Source organism: Misgurnus anguillicaudatus, chromosome 16 (genome assembly GCF_027580225.2).
Source record: "Misgurnus anguillicaudatus chromosome 16, ASM2758022v2, whole genome shotgun sequence".
In the NCBI taxonomy this organism is placed as follows: Eukaryota; Metazoa; Chordata; class Actinopteri; order Cypriniformes; family Cobitidae; genus Misgurnus; species Misgurnus anguillicaudatus.
In genome coordinates this window covers 23,005,139-23,026,916 of record NC_073352.2, presented here as the reverse complement: position 1 = coordinate 23,026,916, position 21,778 = coordinate 23,005,139, and the positions used below count along the sequence as shown (strand labels likewise).

The 21,778-nt window shown below is 38.2% G+C and overlaps 1 protein-coding gene across 1 annotated transcript in view; it reads right to left on the bottom strand.

Moving 5' to 3' along the window:
• tnmd (tenomodulin) overlaps positions 1-21,778 on the bottom strand; it is a 50,282-nt gene that overhangs the window by 11,408 nt on the left and 17,096 nt on the right. The window contains exons 3-4 of the mRNA XM_073854354.1: positions 9,336-9,473; positions 3,031-3,141 (exon numbers count right to left, since the gene is read on the bottom strand). Of these exons, the coding sequence (XP_073710455.1) occupies positions 3,031-3,141; positions 9,336-9,473 (249 nt within the window). The remainder of the gene's footprint in view (positions 1-3,030; positions 3,142-9,335; positions 9,474-21,778) is intronic.

Here is a 21,778-nt window from a genome sequence, read left to right as displayed (position 1 = left end):
CCACCACTAACTGCAAGTCTGGAAAAAAATTGTTATGGTGTTCCTGATTCTCAACATATGGATGTTTTTCATGGAACGCTTGTTTTTGGGGTCGACAGCTTACAAAAACTTATTTACAGATTAAACTTAAAAACAAAATAATACAGAAAAGCTGCTGTGTGACAAGGTGTATATCTAACAAGCCAAAAAAAAAACATAAGTTTTTATAAGCTGTCGACTTCAAAAAACGAGCGCTAAAGACACAAAAATGGAAACAGGCAACTTTTCATAGCACTCCTATTAGTAAAACTGCGTCCTCTAGGGGGAAACGTAGTCGGCGATCCACTTTATTCACCTTAAAGGCTGGGTTTTACGGCTCGACAGCTTATAAAAACTTATTTCTGGGTTCTTTGGCTTGTTATCTGTACATATTGTCACACAGCAGCTTCCAGGCACCACTCTGTCCCTTGCCATAAGCCAAAAATGACAAGGAGGCGGCCTCTTGCAATACAAAGTCAATGGAGACAGTTGGATTGTTTCCCCCCCCGGTGGGCGTGCTTTTCAGGTTATGACGCGCTGCGCTCTGTCTCTATTGCTAAAAGGGAGTTTGGGAACTTATAGCAGAGCACAGATGACAACATGTTTGCTCGAGACAGCGCAAGCTAGCACTAAGGTAAAGCCAAGTCTTTATATTATAGCGATCCATAGATATATACACTAGATGTTGCCTTGGGGATCTAAGCATGCGTCAAAACCGGCACCATCTTGGAACAGGGGTCTTGTCATAGGAAGTAGCTAGGTAAATCTGCTATCTCCGTCTGTACTTCGAATTCATGGACGATGTTGGACTTTTGTGCTGCGTATGGATGTTAGGCCTACAAGCACTATGAATTATAGTTAGAAAAAGTAGATTTTCATAATATCAAAACTTAAAATTTTTTCTGGACTCAATGCTAAATACACGTCTGACTGTCCAAAAGAAAACCAAGAAAATCGCATTCATGGCGATTTATGGTGATTTTATTTCCGTTACATTATTGCCTACAATGACGCTGATGCGGGAATCCCCTGTTTCAAGATGGCGGCTCTAGTTGATGCATTCGGCCCAATGAACTGCCGTGGCCAAGGCGACATCTAGTGTACATATCTATGATAGCGATGACGCTGGTAGTGACGTTTCTTTCAGACCAATCAGTGATCTACAGGGTTTTCGCTTCACGTTTTGGTATCAGCTCGAGTCGCTTGGAAATCCAACTGAGGTGGTACTAAAAAAAGTATCAGGTACTGCACCTAATGGAAAAGCTCACAAAAGTAAGCTGACCCAGACCAAACCGTGGGGTACTATGCAATGGAAAAGCGCCATAAGATAGTAGTAAGTATCTGAAGTATCCGAGTATCCTAAAACTTAAGGCCACGATTTCATCACGACAGTTTAGAGGAAGTTCAGGGATTCGGACCGCAGGAAGTTTTAGGGATTACCGCTTTCATCATTTCCCAGACTGAACAAATTGAACATGGTAAACAAACTGGCAGCATACAATTTCTGCTTGTCACCTGGTTGTGCTTGCAGCCTGCTTTATTTACTTATCAGTGGCATGCAGTTTCTCCTCAGCCAGCATTGTTTTGTGGTGAAACGTATTGAGGCAGGTTGCTCTGGGACCACAGTCGCATGCCCTGCGGCTCAGCTGCACTTGGTGCTAATAATGTGGGTTTTAACCTCTGCTTCCTTTACATGCTCACAACCTTGGAAAAACTGGCCTCTCTCTCTCTCTCTCTCACACGCACGCAAGCACGCACGCACGCACGCACGCACGCACATGATTTATCTCAGTCCGCTATGCTTGCTTGTGTATAATCAAAGATTTAGTGAATGCAGGAATGTAAATACAGACGGTTTGCAGTTCTAATCTTTTTTTTTTTTTTATTCAGCTTTACTATGTTTAGTCTGGTTGTCCAGTAAATGAGAGATCGTTTATAGGAATGTACTCATGGTTAGCTACGTCTTTGCAGTGCACCATCTTGCACCACGCGTCCCTGTCCCACCGTTTGGACAACCAATGGTATCTCTCTCTCTCTGTGTGTAATCTTCTCTATTCTTGTGTCTCTCCAGCCCTATTGCTTCAGCCCTGGCCAACTCTGATTGATTTCACATCTGTCAAAAAAAGCTTAGGCGAAAAATCTAATTAGGTTTCACAATGAGCAAAAAGGGAGAAATGGCAGCGACATATGGTGTTTGCTTCGCAATTAGTATCTGTAAACACGGATTAGACATTAAAACGATCAGGGAGAGGACGTCCAGGCTGTTTCTGCCTATAATACCTTCTGTTCCAAAAGTCAAAAAGGGTGTCTGTGACTTGCGATGACGACAATAGATCAATGTATTTTTTTTAAGTAAGTCGGTGCCCAACACTCCCTTGTGCCTTCGAATATGAACTGCGACGGAACTTTCCTGAAAAAGAGTTTAGCACATTTGAAACCACCTGCCATCTTCTGTGACACCGATAAATTGGATGTTTGATTGATAGAATTTCGCCCATCACTCTTTCCGAGCATCACAGACAGCCATTAGAGTAGGAGAACAGAGATGAATCACTTCAGCCCTGAGTCAAGTGAAATTTACGGAGCAAACATCTTCAAATACCATTTTAATGGCTTACCTTTCCCAAGGACCTCTCTCTCTCCTTAAGGCTGTTTGGGCTGAGGCTTCAGAGGAGATGATTAAAAATTAATATTAGTTCAGGATTGACGGCAAACACCATTTGATGTGTGCCACAAAGGGGTTATGGGATTGTGGACTTTCGGATGGATTCACGGCCACAGGAGACCCAAGTTTATACTTTTGTGAAAAATGCTGGAGGGAAGATGAGATGGGCGTGGGGAGGGGGGGTGATTGTTAGCTGAATTGTGGATAAATTCTGATGGTTGGAGTAAGTTTCATTTTCACCAAGCTTACATGTTTCTTCCGATGAGCTCTGTTGCAAAATTCATGATGTGTTTTTCTGTTTAACTGAAGCAAAGCGGCACAAGATATGCTTGGAGAGATTAGAATACCTCTACATTGATAGCCTTTGTGTCCACTTCAGCCGGCTTGGGTATTTCTTTAGTCTGAGCCCTGATGTAGCATCTTTGGTGCTTGGCAAAGCGGATTCCCATTATGCCGTTGAAAAACACAAATTTTAATTAGATTATTATTATTTATTGCTTTTATTTATTAATTGTTAACACTACAATAAGTTACCATCTGTTAAAAACTATATTTTACATGAACTAACAATGAACAGAATTTATTAAACTTAATTGCATTACATTAACATTTATTTAAGTTGCAGATGCTTTGATCCAAACAGCAACAAATGAGAGAGCAGCATCGTTAATTAATATTCATTTCAATGCATTAAAAAAAGTTTGTTTATATTAGCATTAGCACTATGAACTTAGCATCATGGGTAATACAAGGTAACCAGATTTTTTAAAAAGAAAACCGGGGACATTTCCTAGTTCAATGGTCAAAATATCATTATCTATGAATTAAAAATGGGGACAAAACCTTTTTTGAATGTTTTTGTTTTTTATTGTTGTAAGTTTACTGCAAAAAAAGAGACTTTCTTACATAGTATTTTTGTCTTATTTTCAGTAAAAATATCTAAAAATTCTTAAATTAAGATGTATTTTCTTGATGAGCAAAATGACCTAGGAAAATAAGCGACTTTGTGCTTAACACAAGCAAAAAAATCTGCCAATGGAATAAGAAAAAAATCTTGAATTAAGTGTTTATGAAAAAAGTAAACTTATTTCAAGAAAAAATTTCTTATTCCATTTTTCCAGATTTCTTATTCCAGGTTGTTTTGCTTGTTTTAAGCACTAATTTACTTAAAATTTCCCAGGTCATTTTGCTCATCAAGAAAATACATCTTAATTTAACAATTTTTAAATATTAAATTCTTAATTTTTTTTCAAGACAAAAATACTAAGAAAGTATTTCTTAGTATACATTTTTGCCAGTGTGGTTTATTGTCTTGTTTTCAGTAGCTACAAATTCTTAAATCAAGATGCAAAGTCACCTAAGAAAATAATCTAGCTTTAAGGCAAAAAATATCAAATTTAAGTGAATTTGTGCCAAATCTGCCAATGGAGTAAGGACAGTATTAAGTGTTGGCAGATATTTTTTGCTTGTTTATAGCATAAATTTGACATTGTTGGTCTAAAAACTAGACTTATTTTCTTATGTATTTTTGCTTATCAAGAAAATGCATCTTGATTTAAGAATTTTTTTTATATTTTACTGAAAACAAGAAAAATACTAAATAAAAATGCATTTTTTGGGGAGTGCTTCTAAATTCAATTTATTGAACAATTAGCTTTAATCTATTTTTTCTTTTATACAATGCACAGATATGACATACCTCATCAAATTTACTTCAAACGTACTACTTCAACTGATTTCATAGCATTGTAAATATGAAGAAGAGAAGGAATAATAACAAATGCTGAGTACCATGCTGTACCATTAGTTTACTTCATTGGTTTACTTCTTTAGTTTAACATGAGAACCCCGATAACTTTGACTGTTTTCATATCTTATTATAACTTGATTGATGATAACTTGATGACGCTTTCTCATGTCTTCTATTAAATTCTTCTTCGCTAAAGCAGTGACGTGCGATCAAGTAATCAGTGTAGCTTGCGACCCCCTCTGCTGGTGAGAATAGTCATTACATGATCTGGTACTCCGGGGTTGTACTCAAAAGGCTAATGATCAGGTTTTGTGTATTTGCTGGTTGTTTTGGATGTGCTGTAAAATGGGGACATTTCCAGGGACAGAACACAAAAAAACAGGACTGTCCCCGGAAAAAAAATGGGGATGTCTGGTCACCTTATGGATAATAACAATTGCTTTTGTATTCACTAACATTAACAAACGTTAAAAATACTGCTCATGTAAGCTAATACTTACAAATAGGACTTTATTGTAAAGTACCAGAAATCATTTTCGAACCAATGAAAGATTATTTGTCTACGGTCTTTAGCCGAGGTGTACCCTACTGCTGAAGTAATGATTATATGCAGACATAGACCATTGATTTACAGCACTTATGCTCTGTGTTGCGAAGCTAATCTGTGTGGTGAAGTGAAGAGCTTCTTTTCTTGAAAGCCACAACTGATAGTCTGCCATACACAATTCATTGCTTTACACTTGAAAGGAGAAATCCCATTTTAGCAGGAGCATCTAAAGAAGGCTCTGGGTTTTTCACTGTCTGAAAGTATGCTTCCAGGGAAATAAAGGCTATCAGATTACAGACTCTTCAACTCAGAAGGATAAAAACAATATCTCGGTGTAGTTCGGGAATACATTAAGTAATCTATATGCAGCTCTCGGTTCCTGTCATTTTTCTTTTCTATATAGTTGTTATAGAGTATAGATCTAAAATATTTCCTTAGTATAGGAGGCACTGCAGTCGATTACACATTTCTCTGTGCTCTCATTACCTCTCCTAAACTGTATTCTAACAGCATACAGCGATGGCATTTTTACCTAAGCTCATCAGTTAGAAAAACAGCCGAATGCTATGAGAGGAGTAGAAAAGTGCATTGTTTGTGCCTAAAATGATTGTGACAAATTGCTCTTCAATTTCTGGTAATGGCTTGCTTTTACACGGAAGACGGACCTTATGTCCTGATGGAATGCGTTTATTGCTGAGCCTGGTCAACTGGAAAATGGAGAGACTCTTCATTAGAAGGACAAAAATAGGAAAAGCATGCGATTTAAGGAAGGGTGTTGAAGTACAGGTTCGCCATTAGCCAGATTAAATGTGCGCGTGCTCTGAAACGGCTTCTCAGCTGAACAATTATTCGATTGGAAGCACTGAATGATGCAATTGGCAGAGAGGGCAGGTTACCGTTGTCCCCATTATTGGCACATTACTTGTATGTGCCCACACCTGTTTCTCCAGTGGAGGTATTGGCTTGGCAAGCAACACATACTGCTTCCCGAATGCAGGTGAAGTCAATGGCTGGAGCTAAACCGATTTAGCAATGAAGAATCGCTATTAACAACATTACTAGATCTAAGATCAGACTTAATATGTGTCTGGGAAACTGATCCTTGCAGTATACTGTTTCTGTGTTAGGAAATCATAAACAGGCTTTGACTTTGCTAAAAAATAAATAAGTCCCTTTACTAACATCTCTTAGCATCAAATGGGTGTTAAAGGCATAATATGTAAGGATTTTGCATGAAAATACGCGGTATTTTGTTGACACGTACAAATATACAAACATGTTTTTGCTTATATTTATATTCACAGATTATTTAATTAATCTTTTCTCTCTAAATTGTGTTTTTCTGTATTATTTTCAGCCCAGTCTCATGAAATTTATGTATATAGTCACGTATTTTTTTATTCTTTTTTCGTGCTATTATCACAAATTTTCGAGTTTTATCGTGATCGTATAACGAATTACTGTTTTCGTGTGATTATCACGTATTGGCTACTCAACTGCTTTGTCCTATTTTCTTACCATTGTCGCTTCGGTTTAGGGTAAGATTTACATAAAATGACATCCCTAACCAAACCCAACTCTAACCCTAACGCCAGGCGACATCTAAAAAAAGAAATCAGAAAAAATAGTATAAACCAATATATAAAGTGACATTCTAATGCAAGCACTAAATCTAACCCTAAACCGAAGCGACAATGGTTTAAAAATAGGAAAAAGCAGTTGAGCAACCAATACGTGACAAGCACACGAAAACAGGAATTCGTTATACGATCACGAAAAACGCGAAAATTCGTGATAATAGCACGAAAAAGGATCAAAAAAATACGTGACTATAACACGAAACTTTGTGAGACTGGGTAGATTATTTTGTATGTATACTGTATTGCACTAATGTAGATTGCCACTAATGTAGCATTTCAATGTGCAAAATGTCACTGACATTGTACATATGATGAATAAACTTGAACTTAAAGGAATAGTCTACTCATTTTCAATATTAAAATATGTTATTACCTTAACTAAGAATTGTTGATACATCCCTCTATCATCTGTGTGCGTGCACGTAAGCGCTGGAGCGCGCTGCGACGCTTCGATAGCATTTAGCTTAGCCCCATTCATTCAATGGTACCGTTTAGAGATAAAGTTAGAAGTGACCAAACACATCAACGTTTTTCCTATTTAAGACGAGTAGTTATACGAGCAAGTTTGGTGGTACAAAATAAAACTTCTAACTTTATCTCTAAATGGTAGCATTGAATGAATGGGGCTAAGCTAAAGGCTATCGAAGCGTCGCAGCGCGCTCCAGTGCTTACGTGCATGCACACAGATGATAGAGGGATGTATCAACAATTCTTAGTTAAGGTAATAACATTTTTAATATTGAAAATGAGTAGACTATTCCTTTAAGCTTGTACTTATCCCAAATCTTTTCAACAATATTTGAATACGAATAATATACTTCCCTTGTCATTGATGTCATGTCAGGGTTATCCTTGGTTTCTGCCGCCATTGAAACTATAGTTGTGGAAAGTGGCATCAAAGCAAAGTCAGTGCACCGCACCATGCCAAATGCAGAAGTAGTACTTGAAGCGTCTAGCATGTCACGTAATGGTTATAAAACTTTATTTCATTACTTCATCCATAAACATGATTTGTGAGTCATGTCGGATTGATTCCTGTCAACAGTGAAGGTCAATACCACTTCCAGTACTACTTCTAACTTCTATTGTTATACGCTATTTCATCAAGCTATACGTTGTTGTTGTTTAGTGACCTTTAGTGGTAAAAATGACATTATGCCTTTAAGACTGATGGACAAAGACAGTCAAAGTCACTTAAAGGGCCCATATTATGCAAAATTCACGTTTGGACATTAATGTGTGTTGGCAGTGTGTGAACACAACCACCCTACAATGAAATAAATCCACCCACTCCTCCTTTTTAAATTCTTGATCTCTGAAAGCCAGTGTTGGTATTTAAAATCACCTTAACAAAACATGCCCCCTACCCCAATAGAATCTGGACCTTCTATTGATAGACCCGCCCCACACATACGCAACCCAGGCATCGATGTTGGTTAGTAGACACGCCCCATACTGCTGATTGGCTACAAGTGTGTTTTGGTACACAGCCCAACTCCCTTTTCCAAAGCGTTTCTCAAAAATCATGCACCTAGCTTTTAAACCAAACTAGTCTCGTTAAACATGCTGTTTCGATTCTCCTGTTAATGTGATGTCACACTAACAAAGCCCTGCCCACAGGCACTGACAGACTGGTTAACTTTACCCAAAAGTTTTTCTGAATGTGTTTGTTTGATTGTTCACAGGAATCAGATCTATTTTTAGGCAAAGCAGTAGCTCATTTGCATTTAAAGGTACACATTGGGTATTTTGGACATGCTATAACAAATAATCTGTGGGCTATTTTGAGCTGAAACTTTAAAGATTCTAGGCACACCTGAGACTTACATTACTTCTTGTAAAATTGAGCATAAAATTGGCCATTTAAAGCTTTGCTTTTGGTAATACAATAAGGTTGTTTTGTTACCAATTAGTTAATGCATAAGCTAATATGAATGGCATGAATTGGCAGAAACGCATACTATTCATGTACAACGTTGTAGACATGCTTTTTTATTTTTTTACTTACTATCTCACAAATACCTTGCATCGTCTGTCTTTCTCCATATATATTATTTTCTCATGCTGGAGGGTACTTTATAGCTTTTGGTTTATGACACAGTCTCCTTGGTTTTCCATCTAAGCCGCTGTTGTAAAATTCTCATCATTTTTCAGTTTCTAGAGGACGCTCTGAGTAGATTTTTTTTAACAATAGAAAAAGGATTTTGTTTCTCTAGGTATTATCAGTGCATCTCCATTCATGGGACGTAGCCTTGGGGAGACGGTTTGTAGTTTTAGTGTGTGTAATGACTTGCAACATCCCTCCTTCACAAAAATCAATTTTGAAGTCTGAGCCAACCATCTGCAGAAGTTACAGGAAGTGCGGAGGAGACCGTCCTCGAGCTCCCTTTTCATTTGAATCAACACGTGATTTAAATGATTTGATCTATTCACTTGTTTTGTGGTTTCCCATGGCAATGCGTTGAATGAAACTAATCTATTTTGTGGCTTTGCTCCACTGACCATAGTAATTTACGAAGATGAAGCCAGCAACAAGTGTGTGAGAATGTTGATGTGAGATGTCATCGCTTTTGCGCAGCACAGTGATTTTCAAGAGATTCAGTATCATCAGTCTGAGAAAGCAAAATACTTATGCTTTGACAGCAGTTAGATGTCAGCTAAATCACTCATGTCACAATAACAACATTTCTAAGGTTTGTCAAACACTCTTACGTTCTTAAAGTCGTGCACCTCTAGGACCTCGTCGGTGCCATTTCCCATCTTAAACATCTCGAAGCGTTCAGCTGGATGGATTTCCATCATGCCTTCAGTCTCCATTCCGTCCAGTACAGCTTTATATTGATGATCATACACCTGTTAAGAAACATACAACACAACTTATTAATTTGTAAATTTTAAATTGTAAATTTGAAGCTGCAATATGTATCGTTTGTTTCTCCATCAAATATAAAGTTACGTGCAGATGTATTTTCTTTAAATGTGTTTTAAATTTGCTCAATAATTGATTTTTTAATTACATATACATTAACACGTCTTTATAACTTTCAATACAATATGATGAGGAATATGTCCATCATTTGTTCCAATCCATTCCAATAAAATTCTTTCAGGTAACCTTTTTGTCAGTCTATGTATATACACTCACCTAAAGGATTATTATTATTACCATACTAATACTGTGTTTGATGCTCTATTGGGTTGAGATCTGGTGACTGTGGGGGCCATTTTAGTACTCACATTTTAGTGAACTCATGGTCATGTTCAAGAAACCAATTTGAAATGATTCGAGCTTTGTGACATGGTGCATTATCCTGCTAGAAGTAGCCTTCAGAGGATGGGTACATGGTGGTCATAAAGGGATGGACATGGTCAGAAACAATGCTCAGGTAGGCCGTGGCATTCAAACGATGCCCAATTGGCACTAAGAGGTTTAAGTGTGCCAAAAAATCCCCCACACCATTACACCACCACCAACCTGCATAGTGGTATCAAGGCATGATGGATCCATGTTCTCATTCTGTTTACGCCAAATTCTGACTCTACCATCTTAATGTCTCAAAAGAAATCGAGACTCATCAGACCAGGCAACATTTTTCCAGTCTTCAACTGTGCAATTTTGGTGAGCTTGTGCAAATTGAAGCCTCTATTTCCTATGTGTAGTGGAGATGAGTGGTACACGGTGGGGTCTTCTGCTGTTGTAGCCCATCCGCCTCAAGGTTGTGCGTGTTGTGGCTTCACAAATGCTTTGCTGCATACCTACTTGTAACGAGTGGTTATTTCAGTCAAAGTTGCTCTTCTATCAGCTTGAATCAGTTGTCCCATTCTCCTCTGACCTCTAGCATCAACAAGGCATTTTAGCCCACAGGACTGCAGCATACTGGATGTTTTTCCCATTTCACACCATTCTTTGTAAATCCTAGAAATGGTTGTGCGTGAAAATCCCAGTAACTGAGCAGATTGTGAAATACTCAGACCGTCTGGCACCAACAACCATGCCACCCTCAAAATTGCTTAAATCCCTTTTCTTTCCCATTCTGACATTCAGTTTGGAGTTCAGGAGATCATCTTGACCAGGACCACACCCCTAAATGCATTGAAGCAACTGCCATGTGATTGGTTGATTAGATAATTGCATTAACGAGAAATTAAATAGATATTTTTAATAATCCTGGGTGAGTGTATGTTGTTTTAATTGATATCATTGACGCCTCAAAATTCTAGTGACAAGGTTTTACAGCATTTTGTGTCTTATACTCGACAAGCATGTGTATGGCGAAGAACACAGAAAAGGCGGAAGACACCAAAGTAGCGTGAAAACGATTCGAAATAAGACTCCTTATCATTTCTTGAATCACTCTTGTAGTACTTTATTGTCACCTGCCTGTCGTTTCTTGCGGCACCACATGAAGTCGAACAAACCTAATGTCAGGGATACATGTTGGATGACGGCGAAGCATACCCCCCACCATCACAAAAATAAAACTGCTCCTCCTTACGTGATTTAGACAAGTCATCCCACGAGGTCAGAAAATATGGAAATCCGTATTTATACGGAAAATCACATCCCTGGCTGTGACAAAATGATGTGAGGGACCTGAAACAGTGTCTTCTTATTATAAACACAAAATATGATTCTGTCCTCATTCCTTATTAAAGCAAGAATCATAGCACTGTCAAAGGCAGTCAGTGCATAAGGTTGTTTAGACTGACATCCCCCATGACTCCAGCCTCTGTTAATGAATGAGACCTGGCAGTCGCCTTTAGTCAGTATGTAAGTGTATGCTTCAAGCAGACTCAACAAATGTCTGATTGTTTGAGGTCATACCCTGCAGCGCTGCTGTTTATCTGAGTTTTTTCTTAAACGCTGTTTTTGGGCATGCATGGGTGGATCTCTTCTGTCTACAAAAATGATTCATCCCCACCAGCCAGAAACCCTGCTATTAATATTTATGTGTGTGTGTGTTGTGTTATGATGAGAAATTACATTGCTGAGCTCACCCTCATCTGTCTCAGTAGCGATTCTGCGTAATATGTTATGCTTAGACATAAGGCGAAACATGCACGTACACAAGCGCACAAATACAACACTATATTAAGATTAATGTCAGAAATCAACACATTTTATGATTATTAAAGTGTTTTATGCAGTGTAGCACAGAGCAGTAAACACATCATTTAATAGTGACTTGTTTGTCTGCGCTGTTGTGGTGGGTTGTAATGTGTTGAAATGAGCTTGAATGCAAGTTTTGCATGACTCTAAATTTGTATTCATCTCTATAGGGAAGAGATGTTATTTAAAAACAACTGATTGGCCTACCATATTTTCTCCAGAGAATGAAATATTAAAGCAATAAGCCACAAGAGAGTGTGCATTAAAGTGATTTTACCACAGGTAGATGGGTGTTTTTCAATGCTTAATAAGCAGTTCAATTTATCAGTTATTACTGAACTAAGCAATTATTTCACCTTGTAATATAGTTCATTATCATAACTGCAGGAAGTGTGCAGTTGCTAAGTAACGCATATACATGGTATGTTAACAAAAATGTGTTTGTGGTCATTTTACAACAGTTTTGAATGCCAACTCTTTTTAAAGTTTGGAGATCTAATGCTTTTATTAACATTTATGTTTAAGGTTTGAATGACTACTTTTGTTGATGCCATTCTGGCTTTTATTTATAGGAACTTGAGAAAATTTTAAACGACTGCAGACCTTCATATTGATTAAAATAGCAAAGCTTTGATTTTTTTAGTATTGCTGGCTGATGCTTTATTGTATCAAGACACACATCACAAGAATTTCTCTTTAGCTAAATTGATGTGTTCTCATTGGTTGGTACAGAGTTACCTTAATACATAACAAAGAGATTTTACAAAGATAAGAAATTTGCTATTATTCAGAACAGCAGTAAATTCATTTCAAGGTGAAAAGCAAGGAGAAATGGATTCATTAGTGCCCGCATGTCTATCATGAGGATCCCTTGAGCATTGCATTGATTTGTGTTTGTTTATAATGTTTTTGTTTTTTAATCACCAAAGCCTCAATCAGGGTTCACAAACCTTAGTTATCTTCAAATTCAAGGACCTTTCAATGAATTTCCAGGTCCAAATACCCTCAAATTCAAGGACTAAATGTGGGGACACATTTCAAGTAAGAACAAGGTTACATTGTGTGACCGTTTAAGATACATTGTTACAGTTCCCTTTTGAGGGAACTCGCGCTGCGTCACTGCGGTGACACTTTGGGGACGCCTCCAGGGGTAAGTGCGTCTGAATGTGTATATCAAATTCAACCAATGGTGAGGCTTAATGACAAAGACAGGGTGATGCGGGAGGCAGGAAGTATATCGCTATCTGATATATTGCCAAAGACGGCGTTACAGGGACGCAGGAAGTATGGCAAGGGAGACGCAGCGTTTGGTTCCCTTCTCAGTGAACAACAGTTACATACGTAACCCGAGACGTGTTCATGTGTCAAACACAACTATGCAAAAAAGCATTTTGTTATCAACATTCGCATACAAAAGATATAAGCATTTAAAGCAAACAGTTTTCAAAAACTTCTTGCATAACATAGATTCAAACACTTTCATTGACCTGTATGTATGTATATTTCTAAAACTTTTTTTATTAATATTTCACTTGAAAATTATGTTATCGTTTTTTACTCTCATGTCTTTATAAACCCATATCTAGTTTTAAGAATGTACTTGTAGCTCATTCTCACACTGCACACATTTCAATGCAAAGCCACAGTTCTTGTTAATTACAAGAATAAATAAAAAAAAACAAGTCTTTCAAGCTTAAAACAATGCCTAAAAACAACAGATTCAAAGTAAAGTTGCTGCTCACATATATGTATTTCCTGACTTTTTCGCAATATTGATTTACTTAGTTGGTATCAAAACAAAGAAAAACAGCTGTATTAGAGGACATGGAAAATGTAATATTGTATCCCTAGGAGATCATAAGAATTTGCCGGCAGGTTCAGGGTCTGCTCAAGATATATTGTTAAAATCGTCCCTGGTGCCTAGACCTTAAGCTCCCAATTTCTGCCGAACTCATTACTTTCATAAAAGAGGCATTTGAGAATCACACTTTTTGTTTACATTTTTGTAGGTATGCCTTGTGACTTCCGCGGGAGATGGCTTTTATAAGAAGCATTCACAATTCAATTAGATTACCCGGTAATCTACTTCCCATTGATGCCACCTGGCTTTAATATACTTTGAGGGCTTGTGACAGATAGCATATGGAGGAGTTTTCTTGTTTACTTCTTGTCTGATCTCCAAGGTGGCCCTCACACGGCATACATCGGCTCTCAGGAGACCCGCCCTGGGGAGAATTAATGACATGAAAGCCAATGAAGTTTGAGAGTGCTTTACATCATCAAGGCCTATCGGTCCCTTGAGGGCTACTGTTAAAGGTTGTCCAGACATCGTCACAGGTGAGTTGAGGAAAGTGGCTAGTATGCTCATGACAGCGTGTCCCTGTGTCGTCCTTCAGGGCCTGGAGATATGACCGCCCGTCAGAGCGCAACACGATGGCTGTCATTCAGAACTAAAACAATGGCTTTGCTTGTATCCTTTCATGCTTGGAGAGGACCTGACAGATACCAGGGTCATCCTTACTGGCGCATTAAGGCGAGCAGCCCTCCTGCTCAGCAGAGTCTAATAAACTTGAAATGTTATTTTATTTCTGTTGTTTATGGGTTTCTTGTTCTAGGTGTAGGAACTGAGTGAAAAATCCATCAGACAGATGGATGCTGACAGATGCCACCCAAAGAAAAAGACGCTAACTTGCTTTCAGTCGGTGTTGAGTTATATTTGTGCGATCAATACAGCTGTATGTTTTAAAAGGAAAGCTTCAGCTCCGATTTGGTTGCAATAAGCCATCAGAAACCTTTTTTGTGAATTATCTGCATGGTCTGCAGTCCTCTTTCAACTGCAACCCGGCTCTCCACACGCTCCCTGCTCTCCAGGCGAATGATGATTTAACAACTACTATTCACATGGGCAGTCACATGAGCAGAGCAAATTCCTCCCCGGGGTTGAGCTTCCTGCTGAAATGTTGTTATGAGAGGGAATTTTTCCCTTCTCTGACTTTCCTATCTGTTTCTCCACATTTTCTCATGAAAAATAAGTACATTTTTCTTACAGATCGAAACCGAACAGAGCTGCGACTGTCACAACAACCCCCAGAGCAACACTGCCACTTGTACAACTTCCCCTACATACATCGGTTTCTTTTGCCATTAAGAAAATTAAAGACACACTTCATTCGATCGACAGCTTGCCTTTCATCTCAAAGAAAAGATGAAGAGACACGAACGCCTGAGCCGTAATGGAAGCCAAACAAGGTTGATTCTCTAAAATATGAGACGCCCTAAAGGAATAAAGAAAACTATACCGAGGAATATTGCTGTAAAACGAGGATCCCATCAGGAAATAACTTTTCCAAATCATTCAAAGACTGCAGTGTAAATGGCTTTCACATGTGGCCAACGCATGTCAAAAGCCACCGTGAGGTTATTATTCTAGGAATTAAATGATATTCTCATTTCAACGTGTGCTAAAGATAACAATTCGCCCATTGATGGGCTCTTCATTACAGCCTTGATCTGTTCTGACTCCATTTTATCTACTCTGAATGGTGGAGATAACAGCGGATTCATTTTCATCATGCGCTCATTTCTATGAAATGCAAATGGTTTCATTTATTTTTCCCTTTTAAAGGGACATCAGGTAGCCTACGATGCACGATGTTTGTTTTTGGTGTGGGCACACAGGCAAATGTCAATTGTGCTGTTCTGACACAAAGGAATTATAGTAGCAGACACTGATGACAAGACTTGTCAAGTGGTATGACCAACTGTTAAGATAAATAGGAGGAGAACGCTTTCAGGGCTGCCAGATGCCTTTGATGCAGCATCTGGAGTTGTCCAATGAAGACAAGCGGTTGCTTTTCAACAGACGGCGGTTTTGGAAATGAGATAACGATGGTCACTAGCTAGTGTACGGTGGTGACATTTAATCCTCTGGGAATTTGTGCATTTTCTTTGTCAGGTTATAGTTTATCATTTTGGAAATGCTTCTGAAGGTAGCGGGTCTGCATCTATCTGTATTTGTTTTTAAAGTCACAGCAGCAATTCTAAACTATAAAGGTATTGTTTGTTTAAAGGGGACATAACATAAAAATCAGACTTTTTACACATTTAAGTGCTATAATTGAGTCCCCAGTGCTTTTATCAACCTAGAAAATGTGAGTAAAATAAAGTAAATTTTATAAAATGCTGCGTAGAAACCACCCTACATTTGATCTTAAGATCATTTATGAAAAATGCATACATGTGATTCATAAACCGAACTTACGCACAGAAAATGCGCGTACCCCTTTCATTCGGATGTGAAATTTATAAATCGCAAATGTTCTTGAACTTTGTGCGCAGCTGAGCAGTTTCAGACCTCCGCCTTTAAACGATTCCTATTTAACTCTTTCTTTGCCATTGACGAGTTATCCCGTCAATTATGAGTTAATATTTAACTGATAAATATGCCTTTCTGGACGATGCCAAACCGAATTGATCAAAAACGGAAGTTAAAAAGATTAAATGATTTATTTTAACTGCCCTTATGTTTGATCTCTAACATAAATTCCTTTACAAAAACGCAATTTTTTAAGCTTTTTGCTCAAAATGTTGTATTTTTGATGAGAAATATCCATATTTCAGTGGTTAAATTAAGTGGAAAAAGTAAATATATAATGAAAGTTTTTTCCCCATTTTGTTTGTTTGTTTGCTTATTGTTTGTTTGAAAGCAGAGGGTGTGTTCTTTCATTTGATATATTTTTATGTTCATATATTTATAGAAGATAATTTTTCCTGCAAGGAATTTTGGCTGGCGGTGAATGAGTTAATGTCATAGACATAAAAAAAATGTGTCAATGTTTAAGCCCAATTTCGAGCAGGAAGAATGGCTTATATTGCCAAAAACCTGCAGCAATCGGACAAGCAAACGTGCATACGTCTGCTCAGACCCTGAAGTGGCGCTAAGAAAGTGACGTCAAAAAAAGTTTTTATAAATATGGACTTTGCCGTGGATTTTTGGGTACGCAGACTTTACGATCAAATCTATATGAATGCACGCTTTATAAATGAGGCCCAAGTGCTATAATTGGGTCCCAAGTGCTTTTATCAACCTAGAAAATGTGAATAAGATCAACCCAGTAACTTAGTTTTGGTTAACCATTCTCTGCAAGCATGTGAAAAAATAGGTTTTTGAAATTTGGCTCCCCTGGTGATGTCAGAAGGGGATAATATCGCCCCTTATACAATGGGTCTGTTGAATGCTGTATTCTGATTGGCTGAGAAATGTTCCGTGGGTATGCATTAATTACTGATAATCGCACACCTAACTTGTCAAATGTCTTAAAAATAGGCACCAGAGCAATATTTGTGGTACCGTGGTATAAGAGGAATAATTGACTCCGGTCCTTTGAATTATTTAAAAATAATGCACACCTGCAGTGTAATGGCACTCCACTTCGCGTTGTGCCGCATTGCACCTTGGGTGTGCATTATTTTCTTATAATTCAATGGCCCGTCGTCAATTATTCCTTACTTTATCTGCACTATCCAACCACGGCACTGCCATTTAGTACAGAGATCAACTCATTTGCATGTTAAATGACACACCCAAAATGGCACATTTTTGCACACACCTACAAAGTGACAATTTTAACTTGCTATAGTAAATGATCTATATGATATTTTGAGCTAAAACTTCACATATGTACTCTGGGGACACCAAATATTTATTTGACATCTTAAAAAAGTCTTGTGAACGGCCAAGCATAAAAGGCACATCTGTAAGTAATGGCAACATCTGATAAGATTTCAGAACACATACCGGGTAAGTATACACTCCAGGCTCGTTATTTTGGTATGTTTAATTTGGGCTATACATGTAACTTTGAAGAGAGTGCCAACAGCATTTTGTTTTTAGGGCCTCTTTCTGTTCTTATTATAGTTCTGTCAACAGCAGAGTTGAATTTAACATTTGTTTGGCCAAAAAGCCACAGTGAACATAACTAAAAAGAGAAATACGCTCCCTCGCAGACATTTTGTCGGCAGAACAGAAAGGGTATGAATCACTACTTGTCTAGAACTAGTTGCTTTTAATGTGCCTGACAAATATAAACAATAGAAAGCACTGGAACTCAATACAATACAAATCACATTAGAGCACACACTGAGTGATGCAATAACACAGAAGATGTTTCTCAATGTTAATTGTGATGCTGGCAATACAAACGTAATTACATGCCATAATTCACAGTCAAGAAGAAAGATAGCGTGAACTGTTAAATTGACTGAAAAGCCTCTTTATTGCTCCTTAAATAGAACCGGACTCCCATTGCAATTTTAAATGCATAATTGCAAGGCTTTATCGAGGAATTGCAACAACCAATAGTTTGAGAGGTGCACGGCCATTTTTCTATATTTATACACTGACGGTTCCTTTACAGGTCTCTATACACCTGCTTCACCTCCATAGCGAGCTGGGAGCGGTAATGACCCACTTTCTCCGCCCAGATCCCCTGCGACTTTCTATCGTTTACCGCGTATGACCACCTTACCGTGGCTGACTCGCATCCGTGGCTGCTTTTAATTTGCCGGGGCACCCTTGTCCCTTTCTTCAGAGCCAACGCATACATGACTAATCGCACCAGCCATTTTAAACAACTTGAGCTCTCGCTGGCGATAAATCACTTTGATCTGAGCTACTGTGCGGGTAAAAGAGCTATGTTTAGGAGGGAGGGGAACCATGGAGCGTTGGGAGCAATTGCACTTTCTCCCTAGTCAGCACGCAATTGTAAGGCAAGCTTAGGGACTGGGACATTGTGGTTTGATTTTCAACACATTGTTTGGTTTTATGATGTGCTGAAAATCAACAAGCAACCCAATGCCATTATATATCCTTCTTTACTCGGATTAGTTTCATGGTGTTTGGCAGTGTTGAGGATAACTCATTAGAAGTAACTTGCATTACGTAATAATATTACTTTTCTGAAGTAACGAGTAAAGTAATGCATTATTTTATAAATGTACACATTAATATTTGAGTTTCTTTTTTAAAAAAGTAATGCGAATTATAATGTAAAAAATAATGTAGTGAATTAAACTGAACTTATACCATGGGCCTGTTGTGTCAGATGTCTTAAAAATAGGCACCAGGGGCCTCATTTTTAAAGCGTGCGTACGCACAGATTTGATCGTAAAGTGTTCCTACGCAAAAATCCACTGCAAAGTCCATATTTATAAAAACTGTTTTTGACGTGGAAAAGTGCTTAGCGCCACGTCAGGGTCTTGCTTGTCTGATTGCTGCAGGTTTTTGGAAATATAAGCCATTCTTGTTGTTTGAAATTGGGTTTAAACATTGACAAGCACTCTTTTATGTCTGACATTAATTCCGCATCGTTTTAAGGCGGAGATCTGAAACTGCGCGGCTGCGCGCACAAGGTCAAGTTCATTTGCGATTTATAGATTTGAAAGGGGTACGTGCGTTTTCTGCGCGTATGTTCAGTTTATGAATCACACGTACGGATTTTTGATCAAATATAGGATGTTTTTTTACGCAGCATTTTATAAATGAGGCCCCAGAGCTATGTTTGTTGGTATAAGAGAAATATTTAAGTCTCGTCTACTGAATTATAAGAAAATAATGCATACCTGCGATGTTGGGTGTGCATTATTTTACAGCCCGTCGTCAATTATTCCTTACATATTACCATAAAATGACACACACACTATGCATAGCGGCTGAGCGGGAACAAAAGTCAGAAACGGAGATGGCAGGGCAGAGCTTGAAGTTTTTGCGACGGAAATATGCAATTTCTGAATGCAGAACTTCACTGTCATAAAAAAACACCTGCAAAGCCTGAAAGAGATCAAGCCTCAGACAAGTAAGAAAAAGTAACGCAAAAATAACTTAAAAGTAACGTAAGCATTACTTTCCATGAGAAGTAATAAGTAACGCAATTAGTTACTTTTTTGGAAAGTAAGTAATGCATTACTTTCAAAAGTAACTTTTCCCAACACCAGTGTTGGGTTAACTCACACTAACTTCGAGGACATCAGAAGAAAATAAGTAATTTTGTTATATTCATGCATTGAGGTGTTAAGGTGGCAGGTTTAACACTAGATAAAGACATCACACATTTCTATCTGAATGTTTTTTTGGTATATTATGTTACATTCTTTCCCAAGACTTTGTTTTTACCTACAGCACAAACTCTAGCTTCCAGCAGTTGTCTCAAAGGAAATAACTAAAGGCTTTTTTAACAGGACGAAAGAACATTTTCAGGACATTGGGTGATGCAACACTCCCAAGCTTCAGCTCACAACTGTGATTGATATGTCTGTGCTGAAGGGTGGAAATAACTGAAGTGAAGTTTATAAATAAATCCAAGAGGTGACAAAAGACCCTTCCCAGGTATTCTGGTGAGTCTGTTGTACTTGGTGCTGCTTGTTTGCAGGTTTGAGTGACTGCTATCCATGCGAAAAATGTGATTCCTGTAATTGATTGTTTCTCTGAATGGCTCTGCGCTGTGAGAATGCAGGCCGATCTTCAGTCATAATAGGACACGGGATACTGCATGAAATATTCATCAAAGACTAGTCATAATACTGGCACGCTCTGGTACTTCTTTGTGAATGTAAAACATATTCACGCAGCCAAATATAGAGCTAAACGCCCATCGGAGAACGGTCCGAGCCATGTAGCCACAAAGGATGTCACCTCTATTGCAGAGAGAAAGAGAGAGAGAGGAGGCAATGACCCTGATTGTTACTCAGGCTCACTCAAAATGATTAAATTGACTGAAGACATTCAATACTCCCGTGGCTAAGTGGTATTCAGACAGCCCGGGAGAGTAAACGCTCTCGTGTTTTTAAGCTTTCAGATGCACGGGATAATTTGATGAACAGCATTAGCCGCTAATGAGAAGAGAAATATAGCTCGGCTGAAGAGCTGTTTTCATTTATAACCACTGAGCACCATCAAGAAACTAGAGGTTTTCTAAAAGAACCACCATTTTACTTTTTACTCTACTAAATGATAATAAAATGAAGCATTTTCAACAGATGTGTTTACTGGACTGCTATCTCACTGGCAAAATAAAACTTAACAATTTCTGTGTTTTGGATGACATCATTTCCTTCCTAAAAGCATCCATTTGGTAAACTTCACTTTGTTCAAAACTGATCTCTTAGGAACCCTTGGCTTGAAAGTAGAATATTACTTATCTGACACTCGATCCTATGGCAAGCAAAGGGAGACCTGAGGCAGGCGATGAGACCAGAAAGAGCTCTGGAATCGCTCCGCACTGCTGTTAAAAGTGTTTTTTCAGGCATTACTGTTGCCTTAAAGCCCCAGTGATGGAAGTCATAATGCATTGCTCGCATAGTAACAATGCACAAGTCTCTGAGCTCTTGCCTTGGGTGAATAGAAGGGCAGTAGTTTATTTTGGTCTCAAAAGCCTAGCTTATGTGGAGGGAGGCTGTATGCAGACATACAGTAGTACTACTTAAAGCCTGACAAGTTTCCCGTATATATTCACTAAAGTTTTGAATGCAAATCAGCCAAATGTTGTTATGTAAAGGATTATACGGACTTCCGGCTTAGCCTTAGACAGAATAACAATTGAAAGCCTATGATAGAGTATCAGAGTTATTATCTTAAGTTGAGCATAAGTTGAGCCAGCATAACCTCAATTGAACAAATAGTGATATTTTATCATTTTGCTTGTATACAACCAATTGAGGTGCTATTTGTGGTATTTGTACTGAGATCATAACAACAACAACAGGTAAACACATGCGTGACTTCTCATAACCATGGTTAATGTAGCGTAATACTAGGCTGCAAAACAAACTACTCTAAAAACAAATGGTGCTAAATAGCACTAAAAGTGGTTCTTGGCTCATAATCCTAGAGGAACCATTTTAAATGCCATGTAGCAACAATGAAGTACCTGTGTAGCACCTGTGTATAACAATATTGTGCTATGTAGAACCATATGTGGTGCTATAGTGGTGCTATATGACCCCCGTATGGTTCTTCATAGGTGCTAAAATGGTTCCTCTAGGATCACGAGCC